Source organism: Asterias rubens, chromosome 2 (genome assembly GCF_902459465.1).
Source record: "Asterias rubens chromosome 2, eAstRub1.3, whole genome shotgun sequence".
Classification (NCBI taxonomy): Eukaryota; Metazoa; Echinodermata; class Asteroidea; order Forcipulatida; family Asteriidae; genus Asterias; species Asterias rubens.
The window spans coordinates 16,099,210-16,121,004 of NC_047063.1; the positions used below are offsets into that span (position 1 = coordinate 16,099,210).

At 37.3% G+C, this 21,795-nt stretch overlaps 1 protein-coding gene across 2 annotated transcripts; it reads right to left on the bottom strand.

The window, feature by feature from the left end:
• Window positions 1–2,280: 2,280 nt before the first annotated feature.
• On the bottom strand, window positions 2,281–21,785 carry LOC117304384 (muskelin-like). 2 transcript variants are annotated; one of them, XM_033788819.1, is made up of 19 exons: window positions 21,691–21,785; window positions 19,318–19,455; window positions 17,840–17,909; window positions 17,305–17,447; window positions 16,015–16,103; window positions 15,590–15,699; window positions 14,651–14,788; window positions 13,805–13,997; window positions 13,167–13,279; window positions 12,385–12,498; window positions 10,842–10,999; window positions 9,795–9,957; window positions 8,129–8,255; window positions 7,419–7,486; window positions 5,549–5,628; window positions 4,850–5,039; window positions 3,970–4,134; window positions 3,192–3,299; window positions 2,281–2,763 (listed from the first exon to the last, which is right to left on the bottom strand). In XM_033788819.1, exons 2-19 carry the CDS (start codon window positions 19,437–19,439, stop codon window positions 2,686–2,688), a joined length of 2,229 nt encoding a protein of 742 aa, XP_033644710.1. In that variant the 5' UTR covers window positions 19,440–19,455; window positions 21,691–21,785; the 3' UTR covers window positions 2,281–2,685. The 2 variants fall into 2 exon arrangements, with proteins under 2 accessions (XP_033644710.1, XP_033644700.1); XM_033788809.1 differs by having other exon boundaries at window positions 21,685–21,785.
• Between the last annotated feature and the right edge of the window lie 10 nt (window positions 21,786–21,795).

A 21,795-nucleotide genomic window follows, 5' to 3' on the forward strand; every position in this document is an offset into this window, starting at 1 on the left:
ACGGACAGGGAATTTCTTGTAGTGTTTGTGTAATGTCTATGATAGTTTGTGCGATGTACTCTCTCCCGGAGTTTTACTCCTTGTTAAATTTCGAGGCCACGCGAACTTGAAAATGTCATTTTGAAATACAATGTTCTCAAAGTGTTAAAAATATCATGTTAGGGTAAAGGTAATAAATTTTAATTTGATATCAATTTTTTATTACTATCTGTCTTCCCTGTCTGATTAATTGTGTGTGAGTGATGTTGCTGGTACAGACAATTGTGGTAGTGAAATTACTTCAATTATACTTAAAAGTATAAATATACTCTCTAAATTATAATAAAAGCTTTTATAGAATAATTATGTGAACGTTTGGCGGGGGTACTACACGCCCACTCTACTTCCATCGTATAATTTTACACTCTAAATTCTTTTTCAAAATAAAAGCTATAGAACATTTCAACGTTATTGGCCCAGACCACTTTCATTGTTCTCTTGTGAGTTAACCTTGGGCCAGCAGTAAACCTACCTATACGAAGTGTAGACCTGAGATCAAACAAAGTAGGGTATTTGAAACAATAAGTCGACCTTCACAAGTCTACACAGTGTTTTTGTTAAAGGATTTGGGTACTTTTTGTAACACAAAACACAATGTCCACAGCATATTAAACTTAGACCGTTTGAAGATAATGATAGTAGAAAGCGTACCTTAAAATATTACTTGCTTAGGTGCTGTAGTTTTTGAGAAATGAGTAAAACAATGTAATGAAAACACGTTTTTACATGCTAAAATAATTTTCGTCCCATGGTCACCGAGACAACAATTATTTCGTGACATTGTTTTACAAATTTCTCAAAAACGTTCTACTATCATTATCTTCAAACTGTGTAAGTTTAGTGTAAATCTGTAGACATTGTGTTTTTTGTCCTACAAAAAAGTACACAGACCCAAAAGCATGTCCACAGAGTGTAAATGTATGAGAGTTATGGGCTGCACGAGGGCCCTCGTATGACCTTTTTCACAACACTGAATAGACCCCACAAAGTGTTTCTTTGTTGACCTTTGACGGACTGAGGAACAACAGTAGCACGACCCCCAAAAACCAGGTCCATAAGGTGGGATTTTAAAAAACTCATGAACACTTTACATTCAGAAACAAACGATACTTATAATACATGTAATCAAAATCTTTATTATGAGCATTCCATTTATCACACAATATGCAATATTCCATGATGAATACTATAATATGTCAAATTACAGCAGTAAAACGATAACAATGTAGTTCATTGTATGGCATCCAATACCACAATATAAAAAAAAAACAATTATAAAACAGTAGATTAGGTTGCTGTAGGTAATTGCAAACTTATGAAGTTACAAGATTACTGGCATTCGTTGTTAACAATAAATACTATTATTAATGCCTCTTTTTTAATAGTTTTTTGTCAAAAAGCAGACTCGACTGTTGGTAGGTTCGTATATAATTTAGGTTATCATAGGTTTAGTGATTAACATGCCAGAAATAGCAAATCAATACAATGATACTAAAGTGAACTGATTTGAGAGAATACCGGCATCCCCCACCCCTAAAAAAAATAAAAATGAAAATAAAAAATAAAATATTATAAAAACTAAAAATAGATTCAAACTATGCATCATATACAATAAAAAAAACAGAAATAAAATGTCATTTACTGAAGACAGAATGAAGTTTAAAATAATGACAATTAAAACAAACCCCATGTTGCTTATTAAAATTGTAATATTAAAAACAACAAATATTTGTTTATATTGTTAAAACTAAAATGAATATTCGTCATCCCCGATGCAAATTGAACATCCTTCTTTTACCAGAAAGTTGTTCAATTTGTAATAGAAAACCTGATAATTATTTAGAAGGTTTGTGATACTTAAAAATGCATTCATGAACATTTTGTTATGAGGAGAAAAGTCTATAGAAAAATCGTCAATGGTAAAAGAAAACACTCTTTGACAGGCACTGGGCACTACTGGTAATTACTCCAAATAATGATTAGCATAAAACCTACTTGGTAACAAGCAATTGAGAGCTGTTGATAGTATAAAACATTGTGAGAATAGGTCCCTCTCACGTAACGTAGTTTTTGAGAAAGAGGTAATTTCTTGCTCAAATAATAAAAGACTTCAGGCCTGAAGCCTTTTATTATGCACCTGAAAGTACACATTAATGTGTGCAACAAGGGTGTTTTTTCTTTCATTATTCTCTTGCCACGTTGATGACCAATTGTGCCCAAACTGTCACATATTTGTTATTTAATGCATATGTTGGGATACACCAAAAGAGAATGGACATTGACAAATACCAAATGTGTCCAGTGCCTTTAAGAACTATGTGTTAAGCACCGTGTGGTCGGAGCCCACAAAGTCCAAGACATCACAAGTGACTCCGATTGGTGTCCATATAGGGGTTAAAGATACCAGCGCTTCACATAGTATTAAGCCCGATTCATACTTACTGCAAAAGCAGTTTAACTGTCTTAAACTCCTGCAAGACAATTGCTGCAAAAACAGCCATGTGTGACATCTAAATTGGTATTGCAATCACATTCACAGGGAGTATGAACCGGGCTTCAGTGTCAATGAATTTTGACTAGAAAATTTCAAGGCAGTGATTCTGTGTGACACTACATTGTTGTTATTGCTAGTTGATGAAGCGCCCTCTAGAGGATTAGATCCACCAGGTTTCCCTTTGGCTGCGACATGTCATCAGGGAAAAAGTTGACGAGGGTGTCAAAAAGCTGTAAAAAGACAAAGAAATTAAACAACCATATCTTAGTTCCTGTTACTTTCAAACAAAATCTATGTTCGTAAGATTTAACATGTCTTCAAATGATTCACAATTACAAAATGATTGAAATTGAGAAATTAAAAGTAAAATTACAACAGAAAAATAGGGTATTGACATAAGACAACAAGGCCCCACAAATGCTACAGAATGTCAATGAGGGAGTAGGACAACTATTGACCCATTGCAAGATGCAGAACGCAGCTCCACACAACGCCTTCCTACCATTTTCCCATTTTAGGAGTAAAATTGTTGGCGAAAGTTTTGATTGATTTTGAACCCCAAGATGGCGGACAGGGTAAGTGTGCTGCACGCTGTAAAATAGGTCAACATGATTGAATACAAGAGAGAAACGAGAGAGAACGAGTAACTGATATTTACCTGCGTTCTTGTGGTGTAATGTGGATGTGACTGCTCGGTATGGACTGTTAACAAATGGTCTGGCACCTCAAGGCTAGATCTGAAGAGACTCAAGGATAGTAGCTGGAACTGCAGGACAGAGAAGCACCAGACTAAGAATTAGCCCAACATTATTCCTGAATCGAGGTAGTTGTGCCGTGTCTGATTTTACTTAAATGTTTTGACCTAGGCCTAACTAGTAATTAAGTTTGAAACTTATTACACAATTGTAAATGTACAATGTCTCACCTTGCCATTAAAATCAAGACTTGATATTGAGTTTAAATGTAGAGATAGAGAAGAAATCATTTCAATGTGGATGGAACTATTGGCTGCAAATTGGTGAAATCAAAGTCAATAGACCCTTGCCACGATGTAAGAGTGTTTGAACGAGCACAAAGAAACACTAATCCTGGCTAAATTATGAAATACGCTTAAATTAATAATTGATTTACAGAGCCATACACTTGAGCCATAATCATTAACAATACACACATTTTATAGTCCATTTCTGCTTAATGGGATTGTTCGGCGCTCAGCAGATTGTTTGAATCAGTAGAGGATCACACTCCAGGGCCCAATTTCATATAGCTGCTTAGGCACAGAGATATAGCTAACCACAACAAAATTATATTTACCAGAATAAATTACAGCCGAAATACCATGTCATCTGTGACTGTAACCTGCTAATGTTTTGCTTAGCAATAAATTCTGCTATGGGCAGTTCTATAAAATTGGACCCAGGAGGGCGTCAGCTCACCTCTTTGGTTTCTTTCTTGTCTTTATGGTTCACTGTTTCAGCTAGCTCTGTCTGCAGGTACGTCAAGGCCTGGACGGGGTTGGTGGTGGCAATTTCTTGGAAGCGGTTCTTGCGTATAAGATGTTTACAGCGTCTCACAATCTGACCTATCACTGGCCTTACGAGCTGAGAAAAGAAAAAAAACAAAAAACAATTCATTTTAGTTTACTTCAAAAGAATCTTTATATATACATTGTACTAGGATGTCAACTTAAGTTTAATTTAGGTTTCAAAATTTGCAGTTTTGAAGGTTTGGACAACCTTGCTGTTTGCATCAGCAAAGGGAAATATGACTTAGCAGAGTTCTATGCCTACTATGTTTGCTACCAAAAGCAAGCTAAATAAAATAACAGTAATGATAGTGCTTTTACGCTTTTTACACATTAGTATACAAAGCGTTTAAGAAATATAAAAGCAACCAAAGAGAAAAAAAGAGTATGCAATTACACATTTCACAAACAATAACAATGTAGTTAACAAATGAGTGTAAAGGCCGAGTCACACTGCAGCGATAACGAAAACGATAACGATCAAGACGCAAAGAGAACGCATTCTATTGATTGAATTGCTCCACGCAGAATACGCACACGCTCATTTAACCAATGGACTGTGTTCTCTTTGCGTCGTTATCGTTATCGTTCTCGTAATCGCTGCAGTGGGACCGGGCCTTAACTTGGGATAGAGGTGGGTTTTAAATGAGTTTTGAAAAAACTCAGGGTATTGACTAAACTTTCCTGCCGGACCAGTAAGGGTGAATTTTGACTGGTCCTTCGGTGTTTTGGCCAGCGAACCCCTTTTTTATTTTTGAGGATTTCAAATTTTGAAAGAAAAAGCAACCTACCTCCAGCGCCCAGAAGTCATCAAGGCGACTCCTCTGAGCCCCAGACCGTCCGGGATTACCTCCAAACAAATAATGCCTCTTGTGAACGTGGTCGTATGCGAGCTGGTGAGCGAAGCGTGGACATGGCTCCAAGCTCTGACGATTACTCCAATACTGCTGGTCCCCATTCTCATTCTTGTACACACAGGACCTGCAGTTTTTGGGGTAAAAAAAAGTTGTCTAAAGGTTTTAGTATTTTTGTTGCTCTTGAGGATGTACACGTAGAACATCAACAATAAAGTAACAACAATAACTGTATTATAAAGCGCAAAATTTCCAAAGGACACAGGGCGCTGAAGAAAAAAGGAAAACAAGACAGTACAAAAAGACCGTCAGCCAGCTGAAAAGATGAGTCTTGAGAGCCCGTTTGTTGGCTGAGACACTGTTGGAGTTCCTGGTTTGGACAGGAAGACTGTTCCATAATCGAGGAGCAGCAACAGTAAAAGAGAAATGTTTACTTGCCTAACTACGGTAATTCAAGGAAGGAAAAACCCCTGAGGGAAAATTCAAGCAATCAGGTAGGGAATGAAAACCCAATCCACACAGTGCCCCAGCGGGATTAGAACCATGGTCCCAGAGTTGGAAGGCCTTCGCCAACTCAACCGCCCATTATCATACATGTACTCATAAGACACAGCCTATACATACACAATGACTCACCATCTGTTTTGATTGATGTAAAACACCCAGAAGGAATTCTTCACAGAGTCATCTTTTTTATCTTTGTCCTTACTCAATCCCTATGGATTAAACAAGAATTGTTAAAATAAAGATCCTCTCTTCCTTATTATAATATTAATAATATAGAACTTATAGCGCCTGATATATAAAATATTAACCCCAGAGCGCTTAATAAAGAATTAAATACTAGATTAAACAATTTTTAAGAAGAACTAAACACGCAAGCAGTTATAATGACCATTAAAAATATGGAACAGACTTAGAAACGCAATCAAAGAAAACCAACAACAGCAAAATGTTTGTAAATGAGCAAGCCACAGAATAAAATTAAGTATTTACAAATAGGGTTTACATTACAAGTAGGATCAATAATAGCAAATGTAGAATTAATGACAAAATCTAAAAGTATAGAGAGTTGAGAAGAGTATAGTTTTAACAAAAAGAATACAGTATGAATTATTGTATAACAATTATAATAATTATATTGAAGTTTTATATAGCACAGTATCTATAAAACAAGGTACTCAAGGTGCTTAGTATATACTTTATACAGAAAGAAGGGTTATTGAAGTTATGACACCCAATTATGAAGCACCTTTGTTTACAAGGTGCTACGGCGCATACAGCAGCCACAGCCAGTAACACCGGGGCAAACCCTTCTCTTTTTGATAAGTGCACTGGGTTCTTTTACATGCGTTCTGCAACACATGGGACCAGCGGCGTTACGTCCCCTCCGAAGGACAAAGCAATACTAAGTGCCTTGCTTAAGGACAAAAGTGTTACGGCTGGGGATTCGTACCCACACTCTGCTGATCAGAAACACCAGAGTTTGAATTTGGTGCTCTTAACCGCCCAGCCACGACACTTCCACTAAGATAGTGATACAAAAAACAATATGCCAAATAAATAAATGGGGGACGTCGAAATGATGGTCTATGTCTCAGTCAGTCTCCCCTGTTTACCACTTATTATAATAAAAAAAAATAACAAATCATTATTTGTACACAGGTATATCCATGGATAGCTTTCTCAAACAGTTTCAATATTACTAACTGCTAAATGCACAGCAGAACAAATTCTGTATGAATATAGAAAGAGACAACATTAGCAGTAGTAGGGAGAAGTACATTGAAGTTTTACTGTTAACCTTCAGTTCAATTCAATTCAATTCAATTCAATTCAGATACACAAATATTTCCATTCTTCTATGAAAAATATTGACAATAACATTTAACTGTGGAGTAAAGCAAAATAAACATTAAGTAGCAGTAATCACGATAAATATAATAAAAAGAGTATGGGGCTGCTTTGATAAGCAGAAGTTTGTAAAAACCAGCCAGGAAAAAAAACCCACAACAAACAGAAAGAACCTGAAAAACAAAAGGACTGAGTGACATAAGACATTACAGCTGCTCTGACACAATATACATAATAAAGATATCAGAACATACAACAAATATAAAAAAAAGTGAAAAGATGGCAGAAAAGTTCAAGCAGAAGCGATACAAAATAAAGATGTAACAAGGGTTGAAAATATACATTTGGTTTGCGGTAAAACCATGTGTGTATCTACTTGCCAGGTAGAGTTTGTTCTTTAGAGAACTGCATTGCTGTATGTCAACTGGTTGATAAGTTTACAACTATCCGGTAAAAGAGCGTTGCCATAACTTTACAAGTTCATTAGTGCCCTCCCCACAGAGCATACATAAGTAGGATTTGAGGCATTGCATGGTGAGGTGTCAATATATCTTTGGTTTGCGGTAACACCATGTGTGTATCTATTTGCCAGGTAGAGTTTGTTCTTTAGAGTAACTGAGGATTAAGAAGTGGATGTGATTGAATTACTCACCGATAGAACATGAATCTCATTCAGTTCTGGGTTGATGGTGGCTCTCTGGGTAAAACCAGCGGCTGGTACTATAGGATGGATAGACACAGAAAGATAGATATTTGATATGTCCGCATCATAACAAAATACAGAAATTTGGCATCCATTGGCTGTAGTTACATAAAATAAAAAAATACTAGGTAGACAAAGAATTCACTAATATTTACAATGAATAGAATTACATTTACAACTATACAAAAAAAGATACAACCGTAACTATAAAAAACAATAAAAGAAAGCGAAAAGAAACATTATAGATCATACAGTAGAAAATAGAATCAACTAACAAGGCAAATCTGGCTTGAATGGACAATGGACTAAAGGTTGAACATCCTGAGTGTTAGCATGGTTCGAGAAATAAATCAACCCCTTGGTCTGAACATCCAAAAGGAAATAGTTAACTCTCTTTTGCCTTCTCCTTTTTCTTAAAAGACATTCCCTTGTTTAGTCCATTTCATTCACTCATTAGTTACAATTTCTCTATCTTCCCACCTTTGACTTTGTCTTTTCTGAATCGGGAAAATAAAATCCTGAAAAAAGCCAGGCCTGTCTGATGAAGTAACAGCTTTACACCATATATATTTTAAATAAAAATATCAACAAACTAATACTATATACCAATACTATATATCTTTCAATTTATTATTTTGTATTTTGCTATTTGTACTCACTGGCACTGTCTTTTTTGTTTCCGTCTGATATAATCTCAATTTCATCGGTATCAATGTTATATGTGAAGAAATCACTCAGGTAGTCTTTACCACGCTGCCCTGCTATAATGTACAGTTTGCGAGCCACCTGAAACATAACAACAATAATAATAATAATAATAATAATAATAATAATAATAATAATAATAATAACCGTATTTATAACACGCCTTTTGCCAAAGGATACAAAGCGCCAGGTGTTATTACTGCAAGGAGTGGGACAAAGTTTGAAATTTAATCCTTAGCACCATGCAATGGTTTACAAGGTGCTGTGGCGCAATATGCTGCCAATCCAGCCAGGAACTCCGGGGCGAGCCGAACCCCTTCTCTTTACGATAAGTGATCTGGGTTCTTTTACATGCATTTACACAACACATGGGACCAACGGCTTTACGTCCCATCCGAAGGACGAAGCAATGGTTAAGTGTCTTGCTTAAGGACACAGGTGTCATGTCCAGTATGACAATAAAGACAAGGATAAACCGGTATCAATATTGTGAAACTATCCCATGCTATAATATAGGATAAGAACTGCCTCGCTAGCTACCAGGCAATCTCGGTGGTCTCGATGGTAAGACATCTACTCTAGATTAATATGCCCTGTGATTTGTTTTCACAGAACTTGAGAAAGTACTGAGTATACATTGTACAGTGCCTATAATAATAATAATAATAATAATAATAATAATTTATTCATTTACATTGCGCCCATTCAATAAATGTACACAAGCGCATAACAAAATAGTTATAAAAATATAACATTTTACAACAGGAAAATATACAGCAATCCAAACAAACTGTAAATACAAGAACCTTACAGGACAATCCGAAGAGTTAAAATTGCAAAATATTAAGACAGACCAAAACAAACAGCCTATACACATCGGTGTATATGGGTTAAAACCAATAATATTCTTTATTTATTTGCCTTTCCTATCTGAATTCTACTCTTCCAGCTATCCCTTATTGGTAACTTATCATAGCAAAAACAAACATCACAACCTCACAAATGCCAAAATTAAAATCAAGAAACTTTCTAAACAAAGCATTATCAATTCTTGTAATCTATTTTTTTTTTAAATCAACTAATAACTCCCTATCTAAAAGTTAAAGGGAAGGTACACGTTTGGTAATTACTCAAAACAAGTATCAACTTAAAAACTGACTTGGTAACAAGCAATGGAGAGCTGTTGATAGTTTAAAACATTGTGGGAAACGACTCCCTCTGAAGTTACGTAGTTTTTGAGAAAGAGGTAATTTCTCATTAAAATAATAAAAGACTTCTAGCTAGAAGTCTTTTATTCCTATCTGAACGCACACAAATTCGTCCAACAAGGGTGTTTTTTCATTCATCATTTTCTTGCAACTTCGATGACCGATTGAGCCCAAATTTTCACAGGCTTGTTATTTTATGGTTATGATGGGATACACCAAGTGAGAACACTGGTCTTTGACAATTACCAAGCGTGTACAGTGCCTTTAACTATAAATAAATAGTAAACTTGCAGGTACAACCATGTATTTAATCTCTTTGTGGGAGTGTTGGATCTGAAAAGACATTTCGAGACCAAACCTTCATATTTATTAATACATACTGGAAACATTCCATTATGATAAGGGGACTTACCGGGTGTAAGAGCATTGAGTGACCTATTCTAGATTTGATGTCTTTCCCTCCTAGAGTACTAGCACAATCTCTACGTAGAATCTTCCATGTGTTCGTTGGGATATGATAAGAATAAAGGCCACTGAACGACCCTTCACTTGGCCTCTCCTCCGACAATAAAGTGCTGCAAAGAAAACACAAAGAATCGGACTTGTTTTTTTTTTAAGTATACTACAATACAGGTTTTTGAAAGAGAAAAGCCTGGTTCATATTTCCCTTCGAATGCAAAAAGAATAAAAAAGATTCAAACGAATATATATTAGAGGCACTGGAGATGTTTGGTAATTGTCAAAGACCAGTATTCTCACTTGGTGTATCCCAATTCATTGCATAAAACAACAAACCTGTGAAAATCGTTGCTCAAATGGTCATCGAAGTAGAAGAAAATAATTAGAGAAAAGGCATCCGTGGTACAGTTTGTGTGCTTTCAGATCCATGAGAAAGGCTTCAAATTCAAATATTTTGGTGAGAAACTACCTCTTTCTCAAAAACAACTTAAAGGCAGTGGACACTATTGGTAATTACTCAAAATAATTATTAGCATAAAACTTTACTTGATAACGAGTAATGGGGAGCTGTTGATAGTATAAAACATTGTGAGAAAGGGTTTCCTCTGAAATGTCTGAGGTAACGCAGTTTTCGAGAAAGAGGTAATTTTACACAAATTTGATTTTGAGACCTCAGAGTTAGATTTTGAGGTCTCGAAATCAAGCATCTCAAAGCACACAACTTTGTGTGACAAGGGTGTTTTTTCTTTCATTCATATCTCGCAACTTCGATGACCGATTGAGCAAAAATTTTCACAGGTTTGTTATTTTATGCATATGTTTAGATACACCAAGTGAGAAGACTAGTCTTTGACAGTTACCAATAGTGTCCACTGTCTTTAAACCTATTTATTATTTTTGTGTGGATTTTGTACGTTCTCACGTCTGACTATATTTCAATCAAGGACAGTTATCCGATCTAGGATCAGTGGTTAAATGATTGACTCATACATGTACCAACCTGGTAAGAATCCGTCCACCAAACACAAATATAGTTGAGGTTTGAGAGTCCAGGCACATCTGATGGTCGTATATGAGTTTGGGACCACACTCGGTACCGGTGTCTTCAAATATAAGCATCCATTTATTAGTGTCAATGTCATACACATAGAAGTCACTCTGAAAAAAAGATATATATATATATATTATATCAATAAACGTCGTCGGGAAAATACAAATTATATTTCAAACTGCTAAAGCTGTCAGGGCTAGAATTTGTGTGGGCAATCCACAAGGTTACAGCCGTCAATTTAAAAAAACTCTTCCTAACTTAAGAATAATCTTAGGACTTAGGACGAGTCCCAACCCTACACTGTAGCATGCAGACCTTAAGATTAATCCTAAGTTAAGACGAGTTACTCGTCCTAACTCGAGATAAGACGAGTCCAAACTCTTTGTGAAATCGAAGGCTGGGCTTGTAGCTCAAAACCAGAAATAGCTCTGGACCAGAGAATTTGTTAATAGAAGACCGGAATCAAAATAAGAGGAACACTATCTACACAGTTTCACACTTCGCTGTTTTTGGAACAAGCACTTTAGCTTCTCTAATAGGGGATAGAGAAGTTTTATCTTACTTTTTTATTCTTCAATACTCTACAGAATTGAAAGGCATTTGTATTGATAAGTTCTGAGGGGTTATCATAAAAAAAAAAACAAGACCGCCGGACTTGTATGGTCTCAAGTTTACTAGCCCGACGCTACCAATCACTGGCCTCGGGCCTGGGCCCAATTTCATAGAGCTGCTAAGCACGAAAATTTGCTTAGCATGAAATTTCTTCCTTGATAAAAACAGGATTACCAACAAAATTTCCATTTGTTGCATTTTCCTTGTTATTGGTATTCAGCTGTTGTTTGCTTATCCTGAAAATCACATGGAAATTTGGTTGATAATCCTGTTTTTATTAAGGCATAAATTGTCATGCTAAGCAAATTTTTGTGCTTAGGGGCTCTATGAAGTTAGGCCCAGGTGTTAATTTTGAGCCCTTGGGCCTTTCTCAGACCTTAGCTTGGGCTCCAGGTCAGGCTCCATGCTCCGTCTGCTGATGTTTAAACCAACGTGCTCAGCTTGCTCAGGGAACCATAACTTTACAAGCTTTGCTTCTTTATGGGTCCCCCACAGTTTCATGAATGTCAATGCTTATTATTCATTTAATTAACCTTATCAAGCAACTATTTATTTCTTAATTTCCAACTAACATTGCCTTTGATTTGATATTGATTGTGATTTTGATACTGTGGAAATAAACTGATTGATTGATTGATTGATTGATTGATTGATTGATTGATTGAAACGTGTGCAAAATACATGCTGCTCTAATGCGAGTGTGTAGGCCTGAAAGCCGGTTCATACTGTGCTTGCTACGTTTCCAATCAATCGCAGCGCGCGGAGGCCCAAGCCGAAATGGAGCCCCAAGCCGAAATGGAGCCCGAGCCCAAGTTTGAGAAAGGCCCCAAGCTTTACATGATGCCACAAAATTCTCAAGAGTTGTAAGTTCTGGACATACCTTGAGTGGGTAAACATTTCTAACTGATGAGTCCAGGTATCGACCTAGTGTGAAGATCTGCCGTCGTTGAGGATCAAGACACATCTTGTGACAAGACCGAGCTGATGGACCTCCCTGAGAATTTGAGAAATGCAGAAAAAATGTCAGTATTTAAACCATTTCAAATCTCCATCTGATACATGTGTGTGTCGCGGTCGAGTGGTAAGGTGCATCAAACTCTAGTTCTGGTGGCTAAGTCATTGCGGTGTGGGTTTTAATCCTGGTCAATACACTAGTGTCCTCGACCAAAGGGTGTTACCATTGAGCAAAGGGCACTTCCATTGGAAAATCTTACAGTCTATCGGAAAGTTTTGGCATCAAGGCCAAGGAAACAGAGACCTGGCACAGTCCCTGTTTCACCCTACTTAACCAAGTGTGGTACACATTGCTTAACCTTAGTAACCAACACTGACGGTGGTCAACCTTAAGGTGAGGTAAGTTACTTAATCTTGGTAACTATCTACTGACACCGGTTAACCTTTTTTAAACTTTGGTAACTAACACAGACTGAGCTCACATTTCTCAAGTTGTGAACACAGCACTAACCATTGCTAACCTTGGTAACACTAACTTTGGTCAACTTTGGTAAATGATCAACTTTTTTTCTTTTCTTTTTTACGCATGTGTTTAGTTGTAGACCATTGACAACTGCATTGTAAAGGACTCAGTAATTTGGGTGAACAAATATTACCGTGCATTAAGAGTGAAAAAGTCAGCCGAGTATTACAAACAGTGATGTTTACCTCATCAGCAGTGTTCTTGAAAAGACAAGTCCATTCCCCTGTAGCAGCACCGTAAGCCCAGAAATCTGCTAGATCTTGTTCACCATCCCAGCCGCCGAACAAGTAGACCGTTTCTACAGATAAAAGAGTGAAGAGGCAATAAAGCAAGGGAATCGTTTTCACTGTCTTTCTACTGACATAATTGTTTCTTGGGGTAAAAAAACAGAGGGCGGTTTGAATGTAAACATAGGTCACATTGTCTATATACAAACCATATATACTGCTGCAGTGCCTTCCCATCAAGTAAGTTTTTTGGGGTTGTGAATTTTTTGAGTATTTACGAATCTAGCAAAACCTCTGTTTTATTTGTCTCCCATGGACAATGTAACTTACATAAAGAGTAAATTGATTTGGAATCTCTTTTCACTGTTCCCATCCCCGATCAACGCTTATTTAAATTCACCTGTTTTTATGTCTATCCCCAATTAACGTTTGTTAAAATGTACTTGTTTCTATGTCTATACACATCCCCAATTAACACTCCTGTAAATTTGCATGTTTCTATGTCCATATATACACCATGCCCAATTAAAACTCGTTTAAATTCACCTGTTTCTATGTCTATACACCATGCCCAATTAAGACTTGCTTAAATTCACCTGTTTCTATGTCTATACACATCTGATGACCGCCCCTCTTCCCTGGTTTCGTATCATCCTCTACAGAACCGAATGGGCAGAGTAGTGTCCACTTTGGCTGGTAATCCCTCATGCTGATGTAATGTTCAAAGTGACCTTCCTCGGATGCTCGTTCTATGATACGCTCACAACAGGTGAAGTCACCCTGAATAACCTAGGTATACAAATAATACATTGTAAACACATCAACATGTTGATTTCACCAAGGTTCACTGACAGTTTACTGGACACAGTTAAAACACACCTCTTGCTTGTTCTGTATTCTGATTGGCTAAAAAAAAACGGTCACGTTGGGTTAACTAATATAAGTCTAGTGCATGAGATTTGTGCCACCGTGAACTACATGTAGAAGCGCACCAAGACATCGTGCAAGCATGTTTTGCGTGAAACAGTTCCCGGACAGGCAATATTGTGCCTCGATGTCCAAGTACAAAGAAGCTGTTGTTGCTATGAGTGTAATACATTGATTGTTATGAGGTAGTACATTCATGGGATATAGACCAATCCGACGAAACAAAATTGGTAGCGCCCTCTATTGAAAAATTACCAACTGCGGTGTATTTTTGTGCACAAACTAGGCATTGAAGACACCGCACCAGTGGCCCGCGGTGCTCAATACTTGTGTATCCGGTGCGTGCCTGGATTTGTCTATAGTACACTATTTGCTGTAGCACTTTTCACTCATGCAGTTTTTAGTAAAATTCACGTGAAACGCCTTAAACCAAGCATAAGGCTGGATCTTTGTGTTATAGCCTTTTAAGTAAATAGATAAACAGGTTGTTACCATTGTTTTATTAGATTTCTCACCAGTTTGTCATGTAGTTCTGATATAGTTGGATGCTCCAAACTGATCTTGGTTTTCTTTTGCAACGTCTCAAAAGCCTCCCCATAGTTGTGCTGACGAAGGTGCTTCAGACAAAGGCGGATTGCTTCCCTTTCTCGATACTAAGGGAAAATATTTATCATTATTAATCAATTGTATACCAGCACTGAGGCAATGGTCTCTGTTGCCCCCCAATGTTTAAGGCTTGGTGCCCTTTCAGAAGTTTCCCATAAACTTTAAGACTTTGCAGCAGAAATTGTAACCCTTACAGGGTCATTCTCTAAGACAAATGGAAGATTAAAAAATCATACAGGATTAAATCAAACGTGATAAACTTTCCTTACTGAAGAATATTGGCACTGGACACGTTTTGTAATAATTGTCAAAGACCAGTATTTTCACTTCGTCTTTTCCAACACATGCACAAAATAACAAACCTGTAAAAAATTTGGGCTCAATTGGTAATAGAAATTGCAAGAAAACAATAACAGAAAAAAGTATTTTATTGAGAGAGAATTTACCTCTTTCTCAAAATGTATGTCACTTCAGAGGGAACTGCTCTCACAATGTTTTATACGATCAACAGCTCTCCATTGCTTATTACCAGGTGTTTGTGCTGACAATTACTTTGAGTATTTACCAAAAGTGCCCAGTGCCTTCAATATATTAATTTGTTTTTTACCCATACACCGATGTGTGTTAGCACTGTATACTCAGTACTTTCCTGAGTCCTGTGAAAAAATATCACAGGCATGTTACTCGGGTGGGATTCGAACCCATGTCCCTTGCAATTCTAGAGCAGTGTCTTACCAACTAGACTACCGAGGTTGCCCGGTAGCTAAAAGGCAGTTTGAATCCTTATTCAATATACTTATTTGCTAAAAAAAAAATTCAGAATAATCTGTTCCTGTTGACATTTTTACCTTATTATACTTGATCAGACATGGCTGGACTGTGTCTGTATCATCAATACCATTTATTGCAACGTACCAAATACTGAAGTTGAAGCTAGGACCACATGACAGCATGGGTACTAAGAAAAAACAAGGACACATACAGAAACTGTTAGAAGCGATGGATCAAAGATGGTCGTTTTGAAAGTAGTATTTTCATGAAAACAATTTATTGCAAAACAGTGTTTCTAAGTCATAGAAAAGTAAGCATTCATGACAGTAGCAGGTGACGCCACACTTTGAGGTTTGTAGCTAACGCTAGATACGGACAGGCTCAGACTGGTAGCCAGTTCAGTTTCTTTAAATTCAATGTCATCACCTATGTAGCGTCATCGGATTGAATAAATAAATAGATCTCCTATATGTACAGACAGTGACATATGAGCATTTCTCACCTATTTTGATATATCGGCATGGTACTTGACTGCCATTCACCATATGCTTGACTGGAAATGTCTCTTGATTGCTATCATTTTCTAGACCACTGCCATAATCAAAGCACAAAATCAAATTAAGATTAAAGATGATTGGTTGATTGATTGATTGATTGATTGATTGATTTATTTGGGTAATTGCTATTGTTATACAAGTATACAATAGAAATTGCCTTGGATCTTATGCTTAACAAGACATTAAAATTTAGGAAAATATTGGTAAAAATTAAGGAATTATACACTTTATTAAGACATTAAAAAGACAATAGTTTACACCGGTACACGTCATCTTATTTGTGTATTTAAAGGAGTAAAAGAGTAAAGGACTGAGAGTAGAAGCTTGGGGCAACCATCAACAGAAGGAAATAAGTGTGTGCAACAAAGGAGTTCATGATTCGGCATTCTTCCCTCTGACAGCAGTCCACTGGCCACATAAAGGAAGAAAAGGGTAGCGACGAGTTCTTAAAACGACCGTTTAAAACCGGCAGGGTCGTTTTCGGCGAGGGCCTCTATCGCACGGCAACGACCCTGCACGGTTTTTAACAGATCTTATGCTTTTAACAAGACATTAAAATACAGAAAATAGTGGTAAAAATTAAGGAATTATACACTTTATTAAGACACTTTCATACCCATTCATAAATGCCTTTTTGGTTAAAAGGCATATAAGGTAATACACTCTGTAAAACTTGACCATTTTCGACGTGCTTGACCTCTGTCCGTCTGTGTGTTGCATTGATATGACTGAGACGAAAGTTTCCTGATCAACTCACTGATCGTAACAAGAAACGTCTTGCACCAAGACTAGCGTGTAGTATCCGAAAACAACCGTTTTTAAACAGAGACGTGCTCTACACCTAAAGGAATAGCAAAACTGTCTGAGGTATTTATAAATGTCAGTTTAAACACCTCAGGACCATCCAAACTTCACTCTTAGTGGATCTGACTGGCAAGTTTAGTGTTGAAAAACATCCCTATTTTGTTGTACAGTAGAGGGGCAATCGTGGTCATGACCTCCACAGCCTATGTGTAATTCCAAACCCTGCTACACTACAGCTTAATAGCAATACATCACAATACAATAAAACTTTGGAAAGTGCTACAATGGAAATTCCTTTGGCCTTTTTTTACATGAAAAAATTGATGACGATAACGATGATGCTAAATTCCTTTCTCTTGTTAAGAATATGCAAACTTTTGTTTGACGTCATTTTGGAACAATTTTATATACCCGAAACATCAGCAGCTTACCTTGTTAGTAGCTCTACCATGTGCTCCTCGGTCATGCCTCCAAGAATCTTGAACTTTCTCAGGTTACAGACATGTGTCTTCTCATACTTCCCAAACGAGATACTCTTCACCAGTGAGCACTTCTCAAGTTTTAGAATGAGAAACTGTGATTTATAGTTCAAGGAGGGGGAAAAAGGGGAAATAATTTATGGTAAATTTAGTTTATGCATTGAATTTTTTCGCGGACAATTTATGTACAAGTGTTTGTTTGCTAGACTATAGACCGTATTGAATAACCCCTTTTTTGCTATGAAAGTCGCCATCTTGTAGGTCAAACCGTATGCACGTCTACACGCGTACATCAAAGAAACACGCAGCATGCAGGGTTCCCGTTTTGATTTCTACGGCCCAAGCACGCACACACACACGTACACGCTCGCAGACGCCATCTTGCAGGGCAAATAATCAATACGGCGGGTCTACAATAAAATCATCAAAATAAGATTTGAGTTTTGTATTTGGGTCCAGTGTCAGATTCATTTGTTTAAATACGTACCTGAGGAGGACAGTTACTATCTGATGACCAACGAGAAGCCTGATCACCCGGGGCATCTACCAAAATATTTCTGAAATTACATAAATGTACGATGTAAGTTAATATTAATCAGTAACACACAGTTTTGAAATTGAAATTTTACTGGAATACATTTATCTGTAACATAGACCACAGCTGTGTAATTTTGAAGAATGAAAACTTTAAACAGCCTACATGTTCATGTGTAAAGGATGATCTCAAACATATAGATATTACAGTTTCGTAACAGCTGCAGTCCATCCAGGAAACATAAAAATATAACGAGTCTCTTAACTCACGTTAAACATGGTAAAAATGGGTTTTTCTCCAGAACGCTCCAAGCCAAATTTCTGAAAAATGTGGGGTCAAACAAGCCCGCGCGACAAAGGAATCGTGACGTCAGTGGCGGCTATTTGGTGTGGAAATGCCAAAGCTGGAGAACTGAGTTCAAAACCAATAGGGGACAATCGTCACTGGCGTCCAGGGTCATTATACTAGATAAGGTGTTTTTGACTCTCGGCTGAAAAAGCCGCGCGGCCGGGTGCATTTTTGACTCGAGTTAGTTATTACTAAATGCAAATTTTGAGAGTAAAATGGTTATTAACCGGTATCTATTTGGCCATAAAAAGGTAATAGTTGACATATTGAGATCATCCTATATTGGCTCTTTAATAAGATACATGTAGATGTTTATTCCATATTGCAAATAGTGTTAAATACAGAGTAATACACGTATGGTCAAAATTATAGTAAATATAAAGGAGATTAAAAAGCAAAACTTGAAACAAAAAGAGCAATTGTAATCAGATTCAGGACTTTAGAATACACTCTTTTTCAGGCATGATATTTGGTCCTTGGGAAAAAAAAGTAGGAACATTTCATTTGGTACAAGTTTTTATAAGGGCTGACCAACATGTACTGGTGTAAGATTTAAAAGGGAAGGGAAGTCAGGTTTTAGTGCAGTGCCTTCCACATCTGGGGACCCCGGTTCAAATCCTTGATCGGGGGGGGGGGGGGGAATATGCGAATTGGGCTTTTCAGTCCCTACTAGACTTTGTGGGTTTTCCCTGAAACAATTCTCTGGGGTTTTCCTTCCACTTCTGAAACTTAAACTTCTTCATTGTCTTCTCACCTTATCTACGTTGCTAAAAAGGCTTTGACAAGTGTTATCATATGTAGATGTAGAATAGACTTTTCAGGCCAATTAGCCATAATTTTTCTGACTTTTCCCAAGGACAAAAGAAAATCAGAAATCAGACTTAAGTATGAAGAAGATCATGCCTGCTTTTTAAAAGCAACTTCATAACAATGCTCGTTAAAAAAAATTAGGTAGGCCTATACTATTATTCTTGGTATGGGCAAAATATTACAAGATTGAATTAGAAAGGGCATCAAGGCCACACGTGCAATGTATAAAATAGTGGAAAACTCCAATATATTGTTATGTTGTATTGACTTACTCGGGTACATAATTAGAAGAATAGCTGGACCATTTGTGGATGTTATACGTCAACTTTTGCGTGCTATCTGCTGCCATCTTTGGCTTACTGCTGCCAGCTTCTTTTCCACAAGACTCGGCCATTGTAAAACTAGTAGATCTGATGGTAAAGTATTTGAAAACAGTCAAAAAGTAAGCCTACCAACTTACTGGACCACTGTCCAGACATCATGAACTTTATCATTCCTTTCTTGATCAGTCGATGACTTTAATTCTAATTTCAAACTGACATGCATGTGTCACTGCACTCAATTTAGCATGCTTTAAAGGCACTGGACACTATTTTTGGTAATTATTACTCAAACAATTGTCAGCATAACAAATTTTGTTTGGTAGTTACTAATTGAGATGTAATTGGTATAAAACTTGGTAACGAGCGATGGAGAACTGTTGATAATATAAAACATTGTGAGAAACTGCTCCCTCTGAAGGAACATAGTTTTTGAGAAAGGGGTAATTTATCACTCAAATAAAAAAGTCTGCAGCTGCTGTTGTTAAATGAATCTGAAAACACACAAATTTGTGCAACAAGGGTGTTTTTCTTTCATTATTCTCTAGCAAATTTGATGACAAATTAAGCCCAAATTTCCAAAGGTTTTTTTATTTTTTTTATTGCCTTTTCTATGGTGTTATAATTTTGTTGATTGTCTCGTTTTGGTGTTTGTCATTGTTTGTTGTTGTCGTTCTTATTGTACATGTTCAATGTAATTTTGCTAAATTTTGCTTACTCTTTTTAGCTTAATGTTTATAATATGTAAAACACTGTACAGCGTTTTGAGATTTTTATGTAAGACGCTATATTAAAAATAAATTATTATTATTAATATTATTATTAAGGTTTGTTATTTTCCATACATGTATGTTGGGATACACCAGGTGAAAATACTGGTGAAAATACTGGTGACCCCACCTCCAGCACTTCTCTTAAAGTTAACAATGACTACCTGTCACAACAATGAATCAAAAATTCATTTTTAATTAATCAAAAATCAAGACTTGTCCGTGTACAACAGCCACTGAACTGAATTACCGGTCGAGTTGACGATCGGTGTACTGATGGTAGATCAGATGATACAGGATGGGATACAGCCTGGGTGTGAGTGCTGGGGAATGTGATGAGATTGATTGGGGAGTGGGTGAGGAGGTGGTGTGGTGTGGTACGTGACAAAGTACAGTCTAGACTAGCCCTGAAAATCATGACACAAATTCTAGAAACACGAACTTGATCCTCAATGTCTAATGAATCCTACAATATCACTAAAAACACCATTGAGGAAATCATTTGAAGAAAAGGCACAAAAACTTACCAGATTCCCAAGCGAAAGACCCAGGTTGAAAATTCAAACCTGAGGGGGGCGGAGCTTCGGCCGTGTGTGCACGTCACCGGGGTCAACGGCTCAGCGCTGCGTGTGGTGCATTGTGTATCCCGGTAACTGTGCAGCCGTAGTCTTGGTTCCAAGACCATTGATTTTGCGCGGTCACACACAACCAATGTTCCGATCTATGGCTATGCACGGCAAAAACTGTACATGCTTTTTATAATCGAACGTTAGCGGGCGCTCTGTTTCTCTGATTTCCGCATCTCAGCGCGTGTACAAGACTACGGCTGCACAGTTGCAGGGATACAGAATGCACCCCACACGCAGCGCTGAGTCCGTGAGGTGCACAAACAGCCGAAGCTCCGCCCCCCTCAGGTTCGAATTTTCAACCTGGGTCTTTCACTCGGGAATCTGGTAAGTTTATTATTATGAAAATACTCGCAGCGCGATCGGTCAATCGCGCAAAGATGTTCATTGCGCGATCAACCGATTGTTGCGCGATCGACAGATTGTTGCGCGATCGACCGATTGCTGCGCGACCAAATTGATCTTTCGATAGCGCAGCGCGATCGGTTGATCGCGCAGATTGACCGATCGCGCCCAACAAATAAATATACGACGACCAAAACCCACAGCCAAAAAATTTATGCTGCCACCATGGAATGTGAATCTGTTGAAATTAGTGGCTTCTCGTAGGTAAGATAAGATTTCATTTTATGAAGCTTTGAACATTTTCCGCCCCAGAAACGGACCCTATTTACTAGTTAGGACTAGGCCTATACCCCAGAGCACAGGACAGAGGAATAATAAGAGTCATATTTTTTTTAATCTATAGTATACTAAGAGAGTTATTATAATAAATATTATAAAAAATATAAATAAGACAGAGTCTAGACCTCTGACCTGCTCTGCTGACCGTCGTGGGTGTGGATGTGACTTATTGTGAAATTCACTTACAACAACTTAACAACTGGATACAATTTAACAACGTATGAATTAGTTATACTCACACTCACACATCAAATCGCACAGATTCACCCGATATTCAGAATATTTTCGATCTCAACGTGACATTTTGAACACCAAACTGTCATTTTTACCGAAATGTATACAGCGCCCTC